Below are 18,530 nucleotides of genomic sequence, written 5' to 3'. Positions count from 1 at the left end.
GGTTCTGTCAGTGCTATTCCCTTCTTGCTGATTTGTATCATAGGTGCCCAGTTTTGGAGTAGTGTCAAGAAAAGCATGTCCTTAGCTAACCTAGCTTGATTTTTAATGTTAAAAATGACACGCATCTGTGCATAACTAGTATGTAATTGCAAGAGACCACCCTAATATACTGAGTTAGGTAATCACGTAGACATGTGTAGAAGCACTTCTGTTATATAAATTGTTTGCAACCAATCATGTATTTTTTTACCACTTTTTCCTTGATCCCGACGTGTGTTATAAGACCCCGCTTGTGTTTCAAGTGTGCGCTGGCTGTGTTAGATGCCTGGCACCCTCTTCTGCGCAGAAAAGAAATAAAACCCACGTATCTCGACTCAGTGCGTTATTGGCCATCTGTACACCGGGTAAAAGAACCCTTTTGGGACAACGAGACGAGGTTTGCCACGCTGCTGCCGCTGGGACAAGCGGGATGCCACCCTGGGGCTCACAGCTGCCATCTCTTCCTCTCCCTGCCACAGCTGTAGCTGCTGCGTGCCACCAACTCGCCCCGCGGCCCCGGGCGCTCCTGCCCCAGACATGCTGGGTGGCAGGGGAGCGAGGAGGCGTCGGGCCAGCCCATGTGTCACGTCGGCTGCAGCCTCCTGGGCCACCCGCGGGGCCAGGTGGCCCTCCAGCTCGTGGGACTGTACTCCCCAGCATGCTGGGAGCTGTACTCCCTCCCCTGGGGCATGCTGGGGGGGTGTAGTCCTTCACCCCCAAAGGCATGCGGGCAGCCGGAGTCCCCATCCCAGCGGCTGGGCGGGCGTGCTGGTTTTGGCTGCGATAGAGTTCGTTTTCTTCACAGGAAATGGTATGGGGCTGTGTTTTGGATTTGTGCTGAAAACAGCGTGGGTAGCACAGCGATGTTCCGGTTATCGCTGAGCAGCGCTTGCACAGCGTCAGGGCCTTTTCTGCTTCTCACGCCGCCCTGCCAGCGAGGAGGCCGTGGGTGCCCAAGAAGTTGGGAGGGGACACAGCCGGGACAGCTGACCCCAACTGACCAAAGGGATATTCCCTACCACATGGCGTCGTGCTCAGCAATAAAAGCTGGGGGAGGAAGGCGGAAGGCGGGAAGTTTGGAGTTACAGCGCTTGTCTTCCCAAGTAACCGTTACGTGTGATGGAGGCCAGCTTTCCTGGAGATGGCTGAACACCAGCCTGCCGATGGGAAATAGTGAACGGATTCCCTATTCTGCTTTGCTTGTGCGCAGGGTGCTGCTGCTGTGGGGGAAGAAGGCCAGAGCAGGCCAGCTGCCCAAAGGGCTGGGAGGCTGGCCCCAGCAGCCCAGAGGAGGTGGGGCAGGGTGCCCCTGGGGGCACAGCTCTTCCCGCTCCACAGGGAAACTTCTCCCCTGGCTCACGGGCGAGGATGTGCAAGACCGGAGCGTGCCAGAGGTGGCCACGTCTGAACACCAGGATGAAACCTCCAGGTTTTGCAGTCCAGCAGGGCAGCTGGGCCTCTGTTGCAAGGACACCCTGGGTCAGCGTGTGCTGTGCTGCCACGGGCTGCTGGAAAGCCTGGGCGTGAGGCAGCTCTCAGGGCAATCCTGGTTCCTTTGGGGTCTGCCTTTTCCCTTTTGCCCTCTGCCTCCCCAGAGAAAAGACTTCCACAGAAGGTGAACAAGCACGACTTCTTTTGGGGGCAAAGCCTAACAGAGGGAGGACGTTCTAAAACAACATTGGGGCCAGGGTGTGCCGAGGGGTGAGCTGTCCTGCACACAGCGGTAGAGGCCCGAATAACGCCGGCTGCTCGGCACGCTCGGGGTGGTTCCTGCGTGAAGGACACCGTGGCCTTGGGCTTGTGGTTCCAGCTTTAATCAACAAGAGCCATTTTCTTGAAGAGAGCTTCATTTCTGCCCGGCTTTGCAGGGCCAGCAGCACAGCGCCCACAGGGTCCACCCCGATGTTGGCTGCTCCCTCGGAGATCTCAGGGTCAGCATGGTCTGAGCTGCCAGGGATGAGACTGAGAGTTCGGCATCTTTCTCCAAAAGCTGGAGGGCTGCAGCAGAAGGAAAGAGAACAGAGCTGAAACCCACCTATCTGCAGAGACACCCAGGCACCCCCTCCAGACCATGCCAGCCCCACCCATCCCTTTCCCTGGCCAGATGGAGCAGGTGGGACAAATGCATCAGCTGGAAGCTGCTGCTCAGGAATGCCCCAAATGCCCCTGAGACGTTCCTCTGCCCTTGAAGCGTCTCCCTGGAGCAGGGCGAGGCATAGCAACACGCTGCCCAGGCTCTGTCCCCTGCCCCACCAGTCCTGGCGCACGCAGCACTGCCCCTGCTCACCGTTGCAGATCTCGGACAGCTTCTCCTCGCTTTCGTCCCCCAGGTGCCGTGCGGCAAGCCCTAGGCACAGAGCTCTGTCAGACCTCCTGCTCCCCAGCATGCTCCCAGCAGCACAGCTCGTGGCTCTGCTGGTTTGGCTGCACACCCTCCTCCCCCTCAGCAGAGTGACCCCAGGGAAGGACAGTATCCGAGGGGGGGGGACGGGACCGAGCAAGGCTGCCGCTAAGCCCACCTGCGCGGGCAGGGGTGGGAGAGGGACGCGCAGAGACCCTGGCTGCCCAGGCCCTGCATGGGGCAGTCGGGGCTCTGGCAGCCGCAGGGCTGCCCCTTGCTGCCAGTGCAGCGGCTGGGACTGGGACCAGGCTGCCAAAATGGGGACCCCAGGGGCTGCTGTGGCTCACCAATGAACTTCAGGGCTGCTTCTCGCAAGGTGACCTGAGCATCCTTCAAGTATGGCAGGCTCTGACTCAGATATTCTTCAACTCTGCTCCTGTCCTGCACCAGCTGGAGAGAGCACAAGGGCATGGGGCTGACACAGACCCTCCGCAGTGGGCTGAACCGGTCCCTCCTCCCAGCACCCCCTGTCCCCCTTCCACCTCAGGCCATTCCCAACTCCCAGCCAGGAGCCCTGTGGGGTGGAGGTTGAGAGTCAGCTGCAGGCAGAGGCGGGGTCTGGAGGTCCTGAGACCCCTCTGTCCGTCCCACTGCCAGGGCCCAGATGGGCTAGGGTCTCCTTCAGCATCCTGAGGGCGGGGAGGGGAGAGGGGCCTGGAGAAGAGCCCCTGGGGGCTCTGTGCCTGAGGGCAGGGAAGGAGGATGCAGCTCCAGGCTGCGGGCTCTGGGCTGGAGCAGGGCAGGCGAGGCACAGCTGCACAGGGGGCAGCCCTTGTCCAGCCCAGGCCCTGGGGCTTGGGGGTTGTCCTCACCAAGCACTCCCCGATTCTGCCTGTCTGCTGTGTCCGGGTCAGGTGCTTGAGCCGTTTCCACTTTAGCAGCTTTGCAGCAACGAGGAGGGCTTCCTGGGAGGCCTGCAGAGGAAGACGGGGATTGAGGGGACCGTGGGCAGGGAATGGGGCTCAAAGCCCTGGCCTCCAACACTTGCAGGGGCAGCTGGGACGCTTCTAGGGACTCTTGTGTTCAGGCCTTGGTGGCCACGGGCTGCTGCTGAGCCCTGCTGGACCAGGTAGGGCAGGTGTGGGAAACGTCTGTGCCAGCTTCTCCAGCCCTCCTCGCGCTGGGTATGCTGGGACCCTTCCTCTGGGGTGCACTGGAGGCCACCTGAATGGGGGGAGCAGGGGTGGGAGGGGACGCCCACCTTCCCGTCCTCCTCTGCAGCAGGAGGCACAGAGGGAGGACGGGAAGGCAGTGGTGGGGCCGGTGCGGGGAAGGAGGGGAGCTCTGCCCTGCCCTCAGTGACTCAGGCAGTTGGACCCTGAGGTGACACAGACTCCAAGCGTCCAACTGCCAGCAGCCCTTGCCCCTCCCTGATGCGCAGGCCACCCCCGTGGTGTCAGCACGCCCTTGCCCGCATCACTGGTCAGGTTTGAAACCTGTACCTTGGCCACGCTCTCGGTCTGGTCACTCATGTGGAAGAACAGTGGGAGCAGGCTTCTCCGCACGTTCTTCCTCATCTGCTGCTTGTCGTTCCCCACCACTGTCTGCATCGCATCTTTGAAGAGGCAGATGGAGAGCTCTCGCAGCTGGCTGGATTGCTGGTAGGGAGGAGGACAGGAAGACTTCAGCAACGGCCGCTCCCTGAGCCAGGGCGTTAGTGTGGCTGATGTGAGCGGAGATGCTTTGGAGTCAGGTTCTACACACAGGAGCTGTGGGCCAGATCTGCAGCCGTGGCTGAATGGCCCCAGGCCCACAAAAGGCCATGCATGCAAGAGGTTTCCATCAGGCAGCGCCTGTGCCAGCCCCCGGCATTCACCACCAGCCACACCAGCCGCACCAGTGCAGAGCTCCCCAGGGATGGCCTGAGGAGGAGACCGGGCTGGCCCTCGGCAATGCCTCCGGGGCACACATGGCCACCTAAGCCTCAGCCCCTCACCACGGCACTTGGGGAGATCGTCTGGTCCTCCCTGGCAGTGCAGCCGGGGGAGGCCTCGCAGATCTGAGAGCGGCTCTTGGCTTGCAGGTGCTTTGCACAGGGGCTAGGCTGGGCCTCAGCACAGGGGGCTTAGGTCGCCTGGAGGCATCGAGTTGTCAGGGAGAAGCCGTGCTGGGCTGCAGAGCCCAGAAGCCATCTCCACGAGAGCCCAGGGGCGTGAGGAGGGGAACAGCCCTGTGCAAGTGCTGCCGCAGGGCCGGGCTGAGGGGCAGTTGTCCTTGCAGAGGGCCCATCAGTGGGGCTCAGGCTCCCACAAGCAGCCTTACATCATCAAAGAGTGGCGGGAGCTTGTCCACCAGCTGCAGAGCGGTGGGGCTGGCCTCCTTCCTCTTCATATGACCCATCACATTTCTGAAGACAAGCAGGGCCTTCATCTTGTTGTCACTGCTGGCATTCTGCTGGGTCTCCATGATGTCTGGCAGCAGGACCAAGATTTTTCTTGCCTGCATGAAGCACAGAATTTCCTTTTTGTCAAGCGGTGAAAGACCACCCTGGCAAAAATGCTCTGCCCACTAAGCACCAGCCTCCCGTCCAGATTCCTGGCAGGTGGCACAGGAATCCCTTCCGCCGCCTCTTGGCAGGTGCTGGCCATGGGCGCACCGTTGGGGACGTGAGGATAGCAGGGGATAGGGAAGTTAGGGCAGGAGAACAAAGGCTCCGTGTCCCCTGCTCAGCCACCCCCTTTTCCGACGGGCCCAAACGGGCAGGTGGGTTGGTAACCCTCCGGGCCTGGAAAGCTCCCCAGACAGCCACCGGTCCCCTCCATGCAGCGCTCTGTTGGCCCCCACGGCAGGGTGCGGGGAAGGGCAGAGATCTCTAAGCTGGCAATGAGTGGGCTGTGACCCCTTCATGACAGAGACCCGCTGCCCCAGGCCCCAGAGTCAGCCCGTAACATCAGCTGTACCCGAGGCTCTGGCTCATCCTCCCCCTCTCAGCAGGAAGCTTCTTCTGCGGACGGTAATCCCTCGACTGAGGCAGTCTGGCACTGGCTGCCTCGGTGCAGAGCAGAAACTCCTGCCCAGCACCACGGGGATGCGCCAGGAGCGAGAGCTCCTGCACGTGGGTGAGGGAGCTGTTCTCCTGGCGCTGCAGGGGCAAGGTCTGAGCCTGAGGGACCCCGGGGCCCGCGAAGGGGACAGCAAGGGCATTTGGAGCCGTCACCCCACCTCCTGACTCCCAGCCCAGGCCAAGGCACCGCGTTACCCACTGCCGCAGCCCCAGCCTGCCAACGTGGCTTCACTTGACTATGCCCTGCTCACCGTCTCAGGTCTTTGCGACAGCGTGACGAGGCCTCTGAGCGCCAGTGAGAGCAGCGCCAGGCTTGGACGCCTCAGGTACCTATGGACGTTGTACAGGCCAGCAAACTCCTCTGATTTCATGTCGCTGGAGGCCAGCAGCTGAAACAAAGATGGCAGTGAGAGCCTGGCAGAGCCTGCGGGGCTCCCAACACGGTGCGGCTCCTGGTTCCCACTGGCAGCTCAGGGCCAGGGCACCAGAGCCAGACAGCCTGTCCTGGGGGCAGCTCTGCCCGTGGACGGCCGCTTGGCACCCCAGTGCCCTACACCCCACCGCACACCACAGGGTTGTGTGTGCCAGCTCCTCCTGTCCGCTGAGCGTCGGCAGCCACTTGCTCTCATGCCTCTGAGGAGCGATTGAGCAGCAAGAGCTGGCACAAAGGAGGCATGACACGCGAGTGGTGACGAGTGTCTCCTGGCGCCAGCCTTGCAGCCCGCTCAGCCTGTGCAGAGGCCGTGTCTCTGCCCCTGACCGAGCCCTTGCCCTGCCCCAGGTTTCCAGGCTGCAGAGCAGTGCAGAGGGATGGATGCGGGCAGGGGGGGAAGCAGAGTGCTGCCTGGGCAGGCAGGGGCTGCCTGGGCTTCGTGCTTGTGCACCGGGGGCCCAAGCAGCGTGGGGTGGCCCTGCACGGCTGGCGCAGGGGAACCTGGTGCTGGGCAGGTCCCTGCTGGCCCTAAGGGGCTGTGTCCGTATGTCCCGGAGGAGGTGACCGTGTCGGGGCAGATGGGAGGGGAGAGGGCCGTGCCTGTTTTCCTGGAGAGGCAGGCACAGCCCAGAGAGCGAGCAAGGACCGGTCTGATCACTCACAGCCAAGTGATGGATGCAGGCGTCCTCCGTGCTGGAGCCGAACACCCTGCGCAGCTGCTGGTCCTGGAGCTTGCTGAGTAGCTCCCTCAAGACCTTCTCCAACGTGTGGGTCTGGGAAAGCATCACATCCCACATGGCCAGAGCAGCACTGCAGGCCCAGAGCACTCTGTCAGCAGGGCTGCCTTGGCCACCACACTGTGCCCGGGCCAGCGCGGCAGGTCCCAGGCTTGTCCTGCAGCCCTGGCCATTCTCAGCCCCCTCGCTTGAGTGCCTGGGTCCCCGCCTGGGCAAGCAGGAGGGGGCTGAGATAGTGTTCCCCACGGGGCAGGGAGGAACCTTGTGGCGGGGCTCTGGGCTGGCTTGGCCGGGTTTGGCTACCGCAGGCCTGGCCGATCCACCAGGGCTGGAAAGCGTGGTGCGGTGGAGGGCCCTTCTCCTCAGGGGTGTCCTGTGGTTTTCAGTGGCTCTAGCAGCCTGAAAGTCTCCAGGCCCCTCTCCCCACATGGACAAGCCCACAGGAGCTGTTGGGGTCAGTACCTGTCCCAAGATGGAGAGAGCTTCAACAGGCTCGTGACCACTTCCATGGGGCACTGGACAGTCATCAGCAGAAGAAGGAGGTCCAGGCTGTGCCGGGCTGACGCCGCGTGGATGTGCTCCACGTTTTCATAGATGCACCTCACGATGTTTGGCACCTGGATGGCACACGGGTGAGGATGGTGCTGCCACTGGAGTGCAGCCATTTCCTCAGCTGCCTCTGCAACTGCTGCCCTATCCATGCTACTCTCCTGGCTTAAAAGGGCTTCAAGGTGCCTGAGGCACCTGCATGAGGGAGGGAGGGAGGGATGGAAGGAGGAACAACGCCTGAAAGGGCTCAAGGGCAGGGCAGCCACAGGCCGCTTACCTCCGTCAACCAGCAGGCAGGTTCTCTCATAGCCATATCCAGGATGCTGCTCGCCTCCTCCTTGTCATAGGTGCTCGAGTCTCTCATGGCCTCGATGGCCACAAGGACGATGTCTGTCCTCTCAGAAGGCTGGAGGTATTTTCCAAATGCCTATGGGAGGGAGGAAGGCAGGGAAGACACGTCACACCGAGTGTCCTGGTGGTGCTGCTTAGGTGAGCGGCGAGAGCAGCTCTGGCAAGAGATGGCCTGGCGGTGCTGACAGCAGCGCCCACAGGACAGCTGGAGGCAGGGGCTGCAGTCACTGCGCGGTGGAGGATGAGAAGAGAGGGCCCTGAGGGTGAGAGAGGAGGGCTGGGGTCGTGGGCACAGTGTGCTGGCCCTACAGAGAATCAGGGCTTGCTGGTGGACAGGAGGGCTGGAGCTGCTGCTGGGACACTGGAGTGCAGCCCTTTGTAGTCCCTGCTCAGCGACAGCAGCAACCCTCTCACCAGTGACAGTGAGGCCATGCCAACCGTGCTGATTCCAGATCCCTTTGCTCACACAAGTCTCCTGCTGATGCCACGGACAAGAGGCCCAGCAAGCGAGGAGCTCGTTACCGTTGTAATGTTGCTGGTGCTGGGCAAAGAAAGCCAGGAGGTGATCGCAGCTTCCCGTTCCCTTTGACGCTGTGGATGCTCTGCATTATCCTCTGGCAGTGTCGTGCCTAAACAGGAGGGGATCACAGAAGAGTCGGTAGGACACAGCGTCTTTGCCAACAAGCTTACCAAACGGTGAAAAGAGCTTTGAACTAGGAATGGCTGAGGAGGGAGGTTATGACCCACGGTCAGGGGAGGAGGTGGTGGACAAGGGTGTAAAGCACAGGGTGACAGGCGAAGGGAACAAGAGGGACCTGAAGGATGATGGAGAAGGATGAGAGACTCCTGCCTCAAGCGTATGTGTGCAAATGCTCACAGCCTTGGAAACTCAAAGGAACTAGAGCTCTGCATGCAGTCGCACAACTAAAACATTGTTGGAATAACTGAGCTGCAGGGGACGGCTTGCAGGGCTGGCGTGCTGCGGTGCACGGATGCAAGCTCTTCAGGAGAGATGGGGAAGAGGAGGCTGGGGGGGCGTGCCTCATATTTGAAGGAGCAGCTCAGATATACGGGACGATCAAGAGTCCGAGAGAGAGTACGTGGGTCAGAAGCAGAGGAGAGGCAGTGCTGGTGACATGGTGGTGGCAGCGTGTTGCAGACACCCCCCCACGCACACTTGGAGAGAGGATGTGGATGAAGTCTTCCTGAAAGCACGTGGGGAAGTCTCTGTTTCACATGCCCTGCTTCTCATGGGGAACTTTAACGTCCCTGAGACCTGCCTGCCAGACGGCAGGACGCAAGCAGTCAGGGAGCTTTCTGGAGGGCGTCAGGGACAGCTTCTTGCTGCAGGCACTGGAGGGACCAGCTGGGGTGATGTACAGCTGGATCTGCTGTTCTCCAATAGGGAAGAACTATTTTCAGGAAGTGGTAATCAATGATAGCTTTGGCTGTGGGGACCATGAAACAGCCAGGTTCTGAGAGGTCCTGAGAAGAGTAGGGAAGGAGAGCAGCAAAGAACAGGTCCTGGACTTCTGGCGAGCATTCAGCTTCTGCAGCAAAACAATAGCTGGGATGCTACGGGAAGCAGCTGTGAGGGGCAAAGGAGGTCAGGGAAGCAGACTTTGATGGAGAGCCTCCAGAAAGCACAAGAACGGTCTGTTGCAATAGCCAGGGAAACAAGCAGGCATGTGAGGAGGTGTGTGTGGAGGGATGCGGTCCACCACAGCTTCTCTTACATTTTTGCTGCAGGATGAATCTGAAGAGGTGATGAAGAGCATCCAAAGCAACCCAGCTGATCTCCCAGCTCTTGCGAGTGCGGCAGAGGATGAGATGCCCCAGCAGCTGTCCCAGGAAGGGCATATGGATCTCTGCGTGGCAGGCAGGGCTGGCATCCTCTCCTACAAAGGTGCTCCAGACCTGGGCGGGGGAGGGAGGACAGGTAGAAGGGCTGACGGGCAGCAGCTGTGACCAAAGCCCTGAACCCAAGACTCTGCCCAGGGGAAGGATCCCCGGTGAGCTGGAGCTTTGGAGGGCCCTCTCAAAGCAGCTAGCTGGGCAGCAGGGCAGGGAGAGCTGCCAGGCCTGGGCTCCCACCATGTCCCTTGGGCAGTCCCGTCCTGCGCAGGACTGGGGGCCGAGACGGCTCCTGGCAGAGAGGGAACTGGGGAGAGAAGACCGTGGGAAAAAGAAAAAAGAAAGAAACCAAGACCCTCGCTCCAGGGCAGAGCCTTGCTGAACGCCTCAGCCAGTGCCCAGGCTTGCCGTGCAGGCATCTCTGAGCTGCAGGCTGCTCCCGTGTGCAGGGAAGGGGAGAGAGCCTGGCTGGAGGGTGCCTGGCTCCTTACCTCCACAGAGGAACAGCTGGCCAGCAAATCGCTCAGCCTCCCAATCCTCCCCACGGCCCTCTCGCACACAACTGCACTCTGGCAGTTGGTGAAGGTCAGCAGCATCTGGGAGGAGAGAAACTGCCGATGTGCCCTGCGAGCTGGCACCCGCACCAGCAGAAGCAGCACTGCTGGAGTCCTGGCTGGACACGTGCAGTCCCTGTGGCCAGGCAGGTAGGCAGATACCACACCCCGGGCAGCGTCTGCTCCTTTCTGTGCCCTCCCCCGGAACACAGCCCTGTGTCCCCTCTCCATGAAGGCTGGGCTTTTGGGCAGGAGCCTGCCCGGGGGGTCTGCAATGTGGGAATGGGGATACAGCCCCCTGGGAAGCCAGGAGTACAGAGCTTCAGGGCTGGGCTCCCTGTGCAGGACAGGCAGGTCCCAGGGGTTCTCTGCCCCGGTCAGACCTGGGGAGGAAAGCACAAGGGACTGCGAGGCAGGGGAAGAGCAGCACCAGCTGCCACCACTGTGGTGCCTGAGGAGAGGGGTCAAATGCCTCCCACAGCTTTGGTGCAAGGAAAGCTCTGGGGACAGAGCTGGCCCAGAATTGCCACGAGCAAGGCTCTGCCGTGACACAGGAGGAGGCTGCAGAGGGGAAGTCACATTGACTGCAGGCAGGGGGCACTGGGCTGCGGAAGACCATGGTGGGCCACCCCTGCCTCCCCCAGGGGAGCTGGGCACCCTCCCTGCAGTGTGCTCTGTGCATGGCACTGGGGTGGGAACTGTCCACTCAAGAGTGGACACTCCCTTGCAGGGTGAGGAACAGCCCCTGCGAACCCTACTCTTTGCCAACACCAGACCTGTAAGATTGTCTGCAGCTCTGTGAAGCCAGGGGCAGAAGAGCTGAGCACCAATGTCCGCAGCATGGTGTCCATGGCGTCCAGGGTCTGCAAGGAGGACAAAGGGTTGTGGCAGTCTTTCTGCAGTCCCTCTCAAGCCTGGAGATGGATCTGAACTCCCCACACCAAGAGAGGATGCCTGCGCTGCCTCGCGGTGCCCAGGGGAAGCCTCGGAGCAGGCACGCTGCTGTGGGCAGAGCAGCCTGCGGCACTGGATGTGGCCAGGCCCACGGGAAGGGGACAAAGGGATGAGGGTGGCAAAGCAAAGTCGATACCCTGCCGTGCCTTGGATCTCCGGTTGTCTCTCAGCGCGCGGTGGCCGGGGAGCAGCCCAGAGGACTGGGGGCTCCTGTAGCTCAGCCAGCACTTACCTCGAAGTAGAGAGTAGTGTCCAGGCCCTGCATGTCTGCTTTTGGAGGAAGCAAGAAGACACTCTTGAAGCAGGCTTCTAAGAGGCTCTTCTTTTTGCCCTCTAGCACCACCTCCACTTTGCTGCAAAGAGAGAGAGGGGGGGTCCTGTTGGACACTGGTGCTGGGAGCGGTGGTGCCTCGATGCCTTGGGCAGGTGGACACGGAGCTCTGGAGCAGGGGGTCCCCAAGAGGGATGGAGGGTGTGTGGGGAGTGCTGCCAGGAGGCACCTCCTCCGTCCTCGATATGGCCTGGGCCAAAGGACAGTCCTGGCAGGCAAGCCTCCCGCTTCCCACTCTGGGGAAGAGCCGAGACGTGGCGGGGAGCTGCAGGATCCCTCTGCCCTCCCCTGCGCCCTCCCAACAAGCTGCCAGCAGGGCAAAGCAGGGGCCCTCTGATGGCACCACTGGACTGTGCCTGGATGGGGGGTGGCCCCGGCCAGGTCCAGGGCCACGGCTGGTGGAAAGCCAAACCAGGGGCCTGGCAGGTACCTCAAGGCAGCGATGGCAAGCATAGCTTGCTGCCGCACCGCTGTGTGCAGGTGGTCCCTGGGCTCCTCTTCCAGCAGCACCTGCAGAGCACGTCTGGGATGGGACCTGGCAGCTGCCAGCACCCAGTGCCAGCAGACCCAGCACCAGGTGGCAGGGCTGGCGGAGACCCTCTGCCCCTGCCCCAGCACCGGCCCCCAGAGTGCCCCCCGCCCCGGTGCTGGGGTCTCTGCTGGCAGGGCTTCTCAGCGGCATCCGAGTCCCCTCGGGGCAGCTCGGTGTCCACACACGCTTGTCCCTGCCTTCCCCTGCCCATGCGCTGTCCTCACGTTGTGCCGGTGCCCGGGGACCTTGCCGCCCTCCCCAGACCCGCCAGGTGTCCCCTCACCTTGATATTCTCTGCCAGCTCAAATTTGTGGCAGAACGCATTCAGGCCCCGTGACAAGCCCTTGCTTTGCCTTGCAGCTTTGCACAGGGTGCAGATGGTCTCTAGGAACTGCATCTTCTGGGCCTTCTCCTGGCAGCCAGGGGACAGAGAGACAAACGGGGAGCGTGAGAACGTAGACACGCGGCCAGCAGGACCGGAGCACTGGGGCTGCAGTGCTGTGCAGGAGACCCGGCGGGAGCGGCTCTGCCCAGCCAGCGGTCGCCCAGCAGCCCTGGCAGCAGGCAGCAGAGCCGGTGGCTCCATGGGGAGACGCAGGCACAGCTACCATGGAAATGGCCGTGGTTACCTTTTCGGAGCTCTTCAGGAAAACCTGGATGAACTGCATGGATTCTTTTTCCTTTCTGTACAGAGCCAGCCAGCTGGAAGCGGCAGAGAGGGCACCTAGTAAAGGAGGAGAGCAGGGAGGGCTGTAGGGAGAGGCCGAAGGCAAACAGGGGGAGAGGAAGGAGCTCTGCCCTCCGTCCAGCCCCGTTCCCGCTCCCCCGGCGCGGTCTCCCCACGGGTGTCCGGGCTGGAGGATGCCCGGCAGGTGGGCTGTGATGCTGGAGTGCAGCACGGCACAGAAAGGCACGAGGGCACCGAGCTTAGGAACTCGCTTGCAGATGGGCTGGAAAGGTCCCCGTCCCCCGCTACGGCTGCCTGGTGCCAGGCCAGCTGCCTCTTGCTGCCCATATCCCGCAGCAGGAGCCGGGTCCCCTCTGCTGTCTCCCACCCTGCGGGAGGCTGTGCTGGGGCAGTCTCCCAGCCCTAAGCAGCATTCCGGCAGTGCCGTGCTCCCCACCCGTGGGACCGCCACTGCCGATGTGCCGGGGAAACAGGACCCTGGCGTCTATCGGGGTGCGGTCGCTGTCCCCAGCCCTGCCCAGCCCAGCAGGGCCCCTCACTTACCGGTCTGCAGCGGCTTGGGCACGCACACCTTGTGGGGCTCCGGTGGAGAGCTGCTCTCCTGGGGAGCCCCGTTCTCCTCCCAGGCCACCCTGGGGCGGCTGGGGGGTCTCTCCGCCATCCTGCGGGACAGAGGAAAGGGGTAGGGATGGGGAAGGGGTAAGCTTTGGCAAAATGCCTCGGCACCGCGGGGGTGGCGATGAAAGACGTGGGCTGCGCTCAGGGGCTCCTCGCCAGCTCCACGCTCTCGCCCTGTCCCGTCGCCGTCCTGCCGGACACTGCGGGGTGGGGGCCACGGCTGTGTTGACCATATGCAGCACCACAGGGTGTCACAGAGACAGGTCAGGTCATAAAGGCACCACTGTGACCCGCCACCCAGGCCGGGAGGGGCAGGGTGTCCCCTGTGGGCGGCACAAGGCCCACTCACCCCTGGGCACTTGGGTCCTCTTGGGGGGCCCCAAGCCCCACATTTGCCCTCATATTCCCTGGGGATCTCCCTGTTGCTCTCCAGCTGGCCCAGAGCCCCATGTTCTCACGTCCCAGCGTGCCCCCGGGACCTTTCATTCCCTTCAGTGCTCTCCAGAGCCCTGCCTCTCTCCTTTGGCAAGGTTATGTTAGATGTCTGAGATTTGTTCAAGCTTAACGCAAGTTGTATTTTTTTGTCGCTTCATCTCTTCTCTTCCTCCTACCAAGCAGGAAGAGCTCATGCAGAAAAGAGGGAAAAGAAAATGAAGCATCTTCTACTGAGTTTGCCCTTTTAGGACTTGGGAAGCTTGCAGAAATGGAGGTTGCTGTCTTGCTGGTGTTAGCTTGTTCTGTTTTTTTGACGGTGACCAAGAACCCCTCATCATTGCGCTGGTGCTGGCTGACCACCACCTCCAACCCTCCACGGCCATCTTCTGGGACACTCCTCCTGCCTGATGGCCTGCGCTCCCTCCCAGCTTTCAGAATGGCGGGAAGCCCGTTTCTGCGGGGGCTGCACGCAAGTTCTACCATTGGAGTGTTTTGGTCTGTGGGGAATGTTATCCCCAGGCAGGGCTGTCTTATGCTTGGTTTTTAGCAATACGGAAACTTCTCCCCTGCAGCACAGTAGGAATACCACTTTCTGCTTTAAGCTTGGAGCAGGATAAGAAAATGTAAGGTCAGTATCCTAACCGAGTGTTTCTATCCCAACTCACTTTGTACGTCGCTAATGAAATTTACCAATTCTTTTGTAATCTCACGCTAATCTTTAATCATTCCTGCGACGATACTACACTGGCCCCAGTGCGGAGTTCACCACAGATGTGACGAGACGCTCTCTTCACGTTGCTACAATTTCTGGCATCTTACAATTCACATCCTTTCCTCCGGTCTGAAAATCTCTTTTGGCAAAAAGGTGTTTACACCTGCTCCTCTCGTCTGATCGTTGTTTGGTGTTACAACTGTCAATGGAACTTTAGCATGGTGTATTGCTTGCCAGATGCTCTCAGAGTAGGAAACCTGAACAAAATACGCTCCTTGTTCTAAACTGTCTTAACATGTTGAATCAGTCCCCTCATCTACAGTCTAAGAGACAGAGAGCTTGAAGGATGGTTCAGAAAGTCTTCTTTAAACGTGCAGAACTCATTGGGATCCAAATAAAAGTTGGCTGATTTGAACAGGACCTAAGCTGCTCCTTATTTGTGCCTTTAGAGATTTCTAAGGTAGGCAGCAGAGAGGACAAACGCTATTTGATGATGTCTGCAGCCACAGATCACAGAATCACAGAATGGTTGAGGTCGGAAGGGACCTCTGGAGGTCATCTGGTCCAACCCCCTGCTCAAGTGGGGACTCCCAGAGCTGGTTGCCCAGGACCACGTCCAGACGGCTTTTGAGTATCTCCAAAGGTGGAGGCTCCACAGCCTCCCTGGGCAAGCTCTGCCAGGGCTCAGTCACCCACGCAGTAAGAGTGTTTTCCGATGTTTGGAGGGAACCTGCTGTGTTTCAGTTTGTGCCCATTGCCTCTGGTCCTGCACTGGGGACCGCTGGAAGGAGCCTGTCTCCATCCTCTTTGCACCCTCCCTTTGGGTATTGATACACATTGATGAGGTCCCCCCCGAGCCTCCCCTTCTCCAGGCTGAGCAGTCCCGGCTCTCTCAGCCTTTCCTCATGGGAGAGATGCTCCAGTCCCTTCGTCATCTTCATGGCTGTCTGTTGTACTCTCTCCAGTATGTCCACGTCTCCCTTGTACTGGGGAGCCCAGAACTAGGCACAGTGCTCCAGGGGTGGCCTCACCAGTACTGAGCAGAGGGGCGGGATCACCTCCCTCGACCTGCTGGCAACACTCCCCCTAATGCGGCCCAGGACATCGGTAGTGCTTTTTGCAGCAAGGGCACGTTGCTAGCAAAAGTTCAATTTGGTGTCCACCAGCATCCTCAGCAGCCTTTTCTGCAGAGCTGCTTCCCAGTCGGTCGGCCCCCAGCATATACTGGTGCCTGGGGTTGTTCCTCCCCAGCGGCACGACTTTGCAATTTTCCTTGTTGAACTTCATGACGGTCCTGGCGGCTCGTTTCTCCAGCCTGCTGAGGTCCCTCACTTGAGGCTTCTCTCTTTTGGTAGCTGCTCACATTTGTAACCACTCAAGCTGTTCAGAAACTGCAGTGGGTCACCAAGACTTCCCCCTTCTAACTGGGACTACTGAAGTACTGAAGCCAACAAGCTGCTGCAATATAGTGTGCATGTTGACAGCCCGACTCTTACCGTCATGTCAGCTTTGACATAAGCAGTATGGCTCTTCAGGCTCTGGTTGTGCAAAAACCTGTTGAGAATCTACCACATAATTACATCTTTTCTTTCTGTCGCAGATGCCAACTGTTGCCAGAGCTTTGCCAATGTTTGTCTAGTAACGTAGTTCCTATTACTGCTTACTCTAATACTAGCTTTCAAAGAGCTGAAGAAATAGTGACATGATAACGTCCTATTTCCCCAGAAAAAGAAAAAAAAAAAGAAGATATTTCACTGTGACTCTTGTACAATTGTATCAGCTTTCTGCTTTTCTGTAATAAATGGCTTCCTTTTGCAGAGGGAGAGGTCCTCCTTTGTACCACCCCTGCCTCATCAGCTGCACGCAGGCATCTGGGCAGCATGCGCTCGGTTGAGTCCCAGAGAAACTCTTCCCTTATGAACTGGGACCTGCCGAAAACCTCGGGAGCTGATACGCTCCCCTGGGGAAAATTGCATCCTTACCATTCTTGGTCACCCAGCCTCAGCTTTTCAGGGGCCTTTCCCCGTACCCACTTTCAACGCACGCCTCTTCTGCTTGGGACGTGACTGTTTGCAAAACCCCACCAACCCCACCACTGCTCCCTTGCACGGTCCCAGCCTGCAGGGCATTTTGAAGCACGGCTCACGTCGGCTGCAGGGGGACACGGAGGAAGAGGCACTGAGGTGTCTTGGCACTCCCAAAGACCCCTGCACCCCCCACGGGGCACCCAGCCCACTGGCCACAGACCCATGGCATCCCCATCAGCCAAGTGAGCCCAGCAGGAGGACGGGACAGATAAAGCACCTTTGGGATTCAGCAGGCGAAGTTGCTGCCAGCCCCAAAAGAAAGATCCCAAAAGAGGCCAACGGCACAGCCAAGCCTCTGTGCCTTACGCGCCTGCTGAGCAGCAGCCTAGGGGAGCTGGGCTCTGCTGAGGGGAGCTGCAGGGAGGACAGGGCAGCCACAGTAGCTCAGAGGTGACGTCCCAAAAGTACCCTGGGCTGCACAGAGACCATCCCGACCGCGCGACCAGTGTTCCCTTCACAATGGACGTCCTGCCAGGGCTCGAACCTCTTTGGCCATGGCCTTCCTGGGTCTTCCCGCTTTCCTGGAACTCGGCGCAGCTCCTGGTCATGTCCAGGGCAGTCTAGTTCAAGGGGCAGGCCCAACCAAACTCCTGACTTCTCTGGGTGGTTTGTTCTTCTTTGCTGGGGCACGGAGCTAACTAAACCCTAAGCTGTTAGGCAGAAGCACTGGTCACCAGAAAGCCACGCTTCAACAAGAGCAAGATGGTGACCCTTCCCTGCAGCTGCCTGTGGGTTACCCCTCGCCAGCGTCACCCCCACACAAAGGCCCTGACCTGGGGCCGCTGGGCCTAACCAGCTGTCGCGTCCCAAAGTTGGAGCGACTCAGGTTCGTGGATTTCCTTTGTCAGAATTAAGGTGAAACGACACCAGGGGAGTTCAAACAACAATCAACATTTATTCAACCTAGCTAACTCTGTCCAAGTACACATGAACTTGTTAATATGAACCTTGCAACATGTCATTAAGCCGCTGTTTGAGAAGAGGAGGAAAGTACAGAAAGAATGAAATGGAAAAAGGAACATGAAGTGTATCAGAAGGAGAGGCCTCCCGTTGAGTCACGAGGTTCAGAGCAGACCCCCTTGCTTTCTGGACTCCTTCTCAAAGAGGAGCTCAGGGGCGGCTAGGTCCACTCCTAGTCTCAGACTTGGTCAACGGTTTATGTTTCAAAGGATGACGTGTAGGGACTGTGGAAAAGAGAGAAGGAAAAGAGAGAGAGAGAATGAGAGAAAAAAAGAAAGAGAGAAGAGAAGGGTTTCACCAGTCCCGGGTCCAGCGTTGGTCCAGCCAGCGTAGAGATCCAGTTCCGGAGGGCACGCACTGAGGATTCGTTCTCTCCTCTTTTTTAGTGTGTTAGTTGATGATCTCAACATGCGCAGTTCCCACACCTGGGGTTCACTGGAATCGGTAGCTTTGGGGGGGGTGTTCATTGTGGAGTTGCTTCTCTTTTCCTGCTGGTATGACCACTTAAGATAGAAGCACAGTCCCAACTTCCATGGGGCCTTCTTCCTCCAGGAAGGCATAAATTGTGTTCCTTCTCCTGGTCACTCAAGATAAGGAATTGGGGCCTTGGAGAAGTGCGTTCCCACCCTCCGTGGGGCCCTCTCTTCTGTCCACATTGTCCTCTTCACAAAACTCCAGCATTTTTACAGAGGCCGTTTTGTCCACCAAAGCTCTTTTAGCGGATGTTTGAGACATTTGAATTTGTCAGACCGTCACACCAGCGGGGCTGTGCCCTGAGGCTCACCTCAGCCCGCCAGGGATCATCACTTGGTCTCCTGCTCCAGGCTCTCTCCTGGGGAACCGGAGGGCTGGCTCCTGGCCGTGCCGCAGCTTCCTTCATCTCGGGGAGCCCCACGGTCGGTGCTGAGGTCTAGGCCTTCAGCCTATAGGCCTATAGCCGGTGTAGGCCTTCAGCCCTGCACTGGGGCATGGGGCGTGGCGAGGGGCATGGCACAGCAGGGGCTCGGCCTCTCACCCAGCCTTTCTTTCTCCTTGCAGCCCAGCTACCCTCTCCCCAGCCCTGCTGGCGCATCCGTAGGGGGGGACCAGGGGAAAGAGCTTTCCTGGCGGGGGCAATGGGAGAGGTGGGCGCAGAGATGCTTTCGAGGCCTGATCCTCCCCTGCCCGTCGGGAGACCCTGCTGCTCCTCAGGGGTGGCAGTGCCCAAGGAGAGGCCATTGGCTGCCTGCTGCCAGCCCTGGGAGGCCCTGGGACAGACGGAAAGGCTCAGGGAGGTCCCTGGGTGCCAGGA

The 18,530-nt window shown here is 59.8% G+C and overlaps 3 protein-coding genes across 5 annotated transcripts; all 3 read right to left on the bottom strand.

Moving 5' to 3' along the window:
• Positions 1-1,371: 1,371 nt before the first annotated feature.
• Positions 1,372-6,822, bottom strand: LOC138684127 (maestro heat-like repeat-containing protein family member 7). Of its 2 annotated transcripts, XM_069777846.1 has the most exons (8): positions 6,540-6,822; positions 5,696-5,833; positions 4,703-4,879; positions 3,883-4,038; positions 3,253-3,354; positions 2,728-2,830; positions 2,327-2,386; positions 1,760-2,037 (listed from the first exon to the last, which is right to left on the bottom strand). In XM_069777846.1, exons 1-8 carry the CDS (start codon positions 6,672-6,674, stop codon positions 1,886-1,888), a joined length of 1,023 nt encoding a protein of 340 aa, XP_069633947.1. In that variant the 5' UTR covers positions 6,675-6,822; the 3' UTR covers positions 1,760-1,885. The 2 variants fall into 2 exon arrangements, with proteins under 2 accessions (XP_069633945.1, XP_069633947.1); XM_069777844.1 differs by having other exon boundaries at positions 1,372-2,386.
• Positions 6,823-7,185: 363 nt separating this feature from the next.
• LOC138684129 (uncharacterized) lies at positions 7,186-9,689 on the bottom strand. Its single transcript, XM_069777849.1, has 3 exons — positions 9,251-9,689; positions 8,037-8,143; positions 7,186-7,590 (listed from the first exon to the last, which is right to left on the bottom strand). Exons 1-3 carry the CDS (start codon positions 9,609-9,611, stop codon positions 7,411-7,413), a joined length of 648 nt encoding a protein of 215 aa, XP_069633950.1. The 5' UTR covers positions 9,612-9,689; the 3' UTR covers positions 7,186-7,410.
• A 140-nt stretch (positions 9,690-9,829) lies between these two features.
• LOC138684128 (maestro heat-like repeat family member 5) lies at positions 9,830-13,291 on the bottom strand. Of its 2 annotated transcripts, XM_069777848.1 has the most exons (3): positions 12,023-13,291; positions 11,638-11,717; positions 9,830-11,229 (listed from the first exon to the last, which is right to left on the bottom strand). In XM_069777848.1, exons 1-3 carry the CDS (start codon positions 12,323-12,325, stop codon positions 11,094-11,096), a joined length of 519 nt encoding a protein of 172 aa, XP_069633949.1. In that variant the 5' UTR covers positions 12,326-13,291; the 3' UTR covers positions 9,830-11,093. The 2 variants fall into 2 exon arrangements, with proteins under 2 accessions (XP_069633949.1, XP_069633948.1); XM_069777847.1 differs by having other exon boundaries at positions 9,830-11,717.
• Between the last annotated feature and the right edge of the window lie 5,239 nt (positions 13,292-18,530).

This window comes from Haliaeetus albicilla, unplaced genomic scaffold (genome assembly GCF_947461875.1).
Source record: "Haliaeetus albicilla unplaced genomic scaffold, bHalAlb1.1 scaffold_181, whole genome shotgun sequence".
NCBI classification, from domain to species: Eukaryota; Metazoa; Chordata; class Aves; order Accipitriformes; family Accipitridae; genus Haliaeetus; species Haliaeetus albicilla.
The sequence above is the reverse complement of the archived record's forward strand: the minus strand, read 5'-3'. Positions and strand labels throughout refer to the sequence as shown.

Coding starts and splice junctions, on each gene's coding strand:
- LOC138684127 (XM_069777844.1), bottom strand. CDS start 6,674: ATGTGGGATGTGATGCTTTCCCAGACCCACACGTTGGAGAAGGTCTTG. Junction 4,039..4,702: donor TCCCGCCACTCTTTGATGAT/GTAAGGCTGCTT, acceptor CCTCCCTACCAG/CAATCCAGCCAGCTGCGAGA. Junction 3,355..3,882: donor AGACCGAGAGCGTGGCCAAG/GTACAGGTTTCA, acceptor CTTCCTCTGCAG/GCCTCCCAGGAAGCCCTCCT.
- LOC138684129 (XM_069777849.1), bottom strand. CDS start 9,611: ATGGTGGGAGCCCAGGCCTGGCAGCTCTCCCTGCCCTGCTGCCCAGCT. Junction 8,144..9,250: donor ATTCATCCTGCAGCAAAAAT/GTAAGAGAAGCT, acceptor CCTCCTGTTTAG/GCACGACACTGCCAGAGGAT. Junction 7,591..8,036: donor GCACCAGCAACATTACAACG/GTAACGAGCTCC, acceptor TCCCTCCCATAG/GCATTTGGAAAATACCTCCA.
- LOC138684128 (XM_069777847.1), bottom strand. CDS start 12,325: ATGGAGCCACCGGCTCTGCTGCCTGCTGCCAGGGCTGCTGGGCGACCG. Junction 11,718..12,022: donor AGCTGGCAGAGAATATCAAG/GTGAGGGGACAC, acceptor CGTGCTCTGCAG/GTGCTGCTGGAAGAGGAGCC.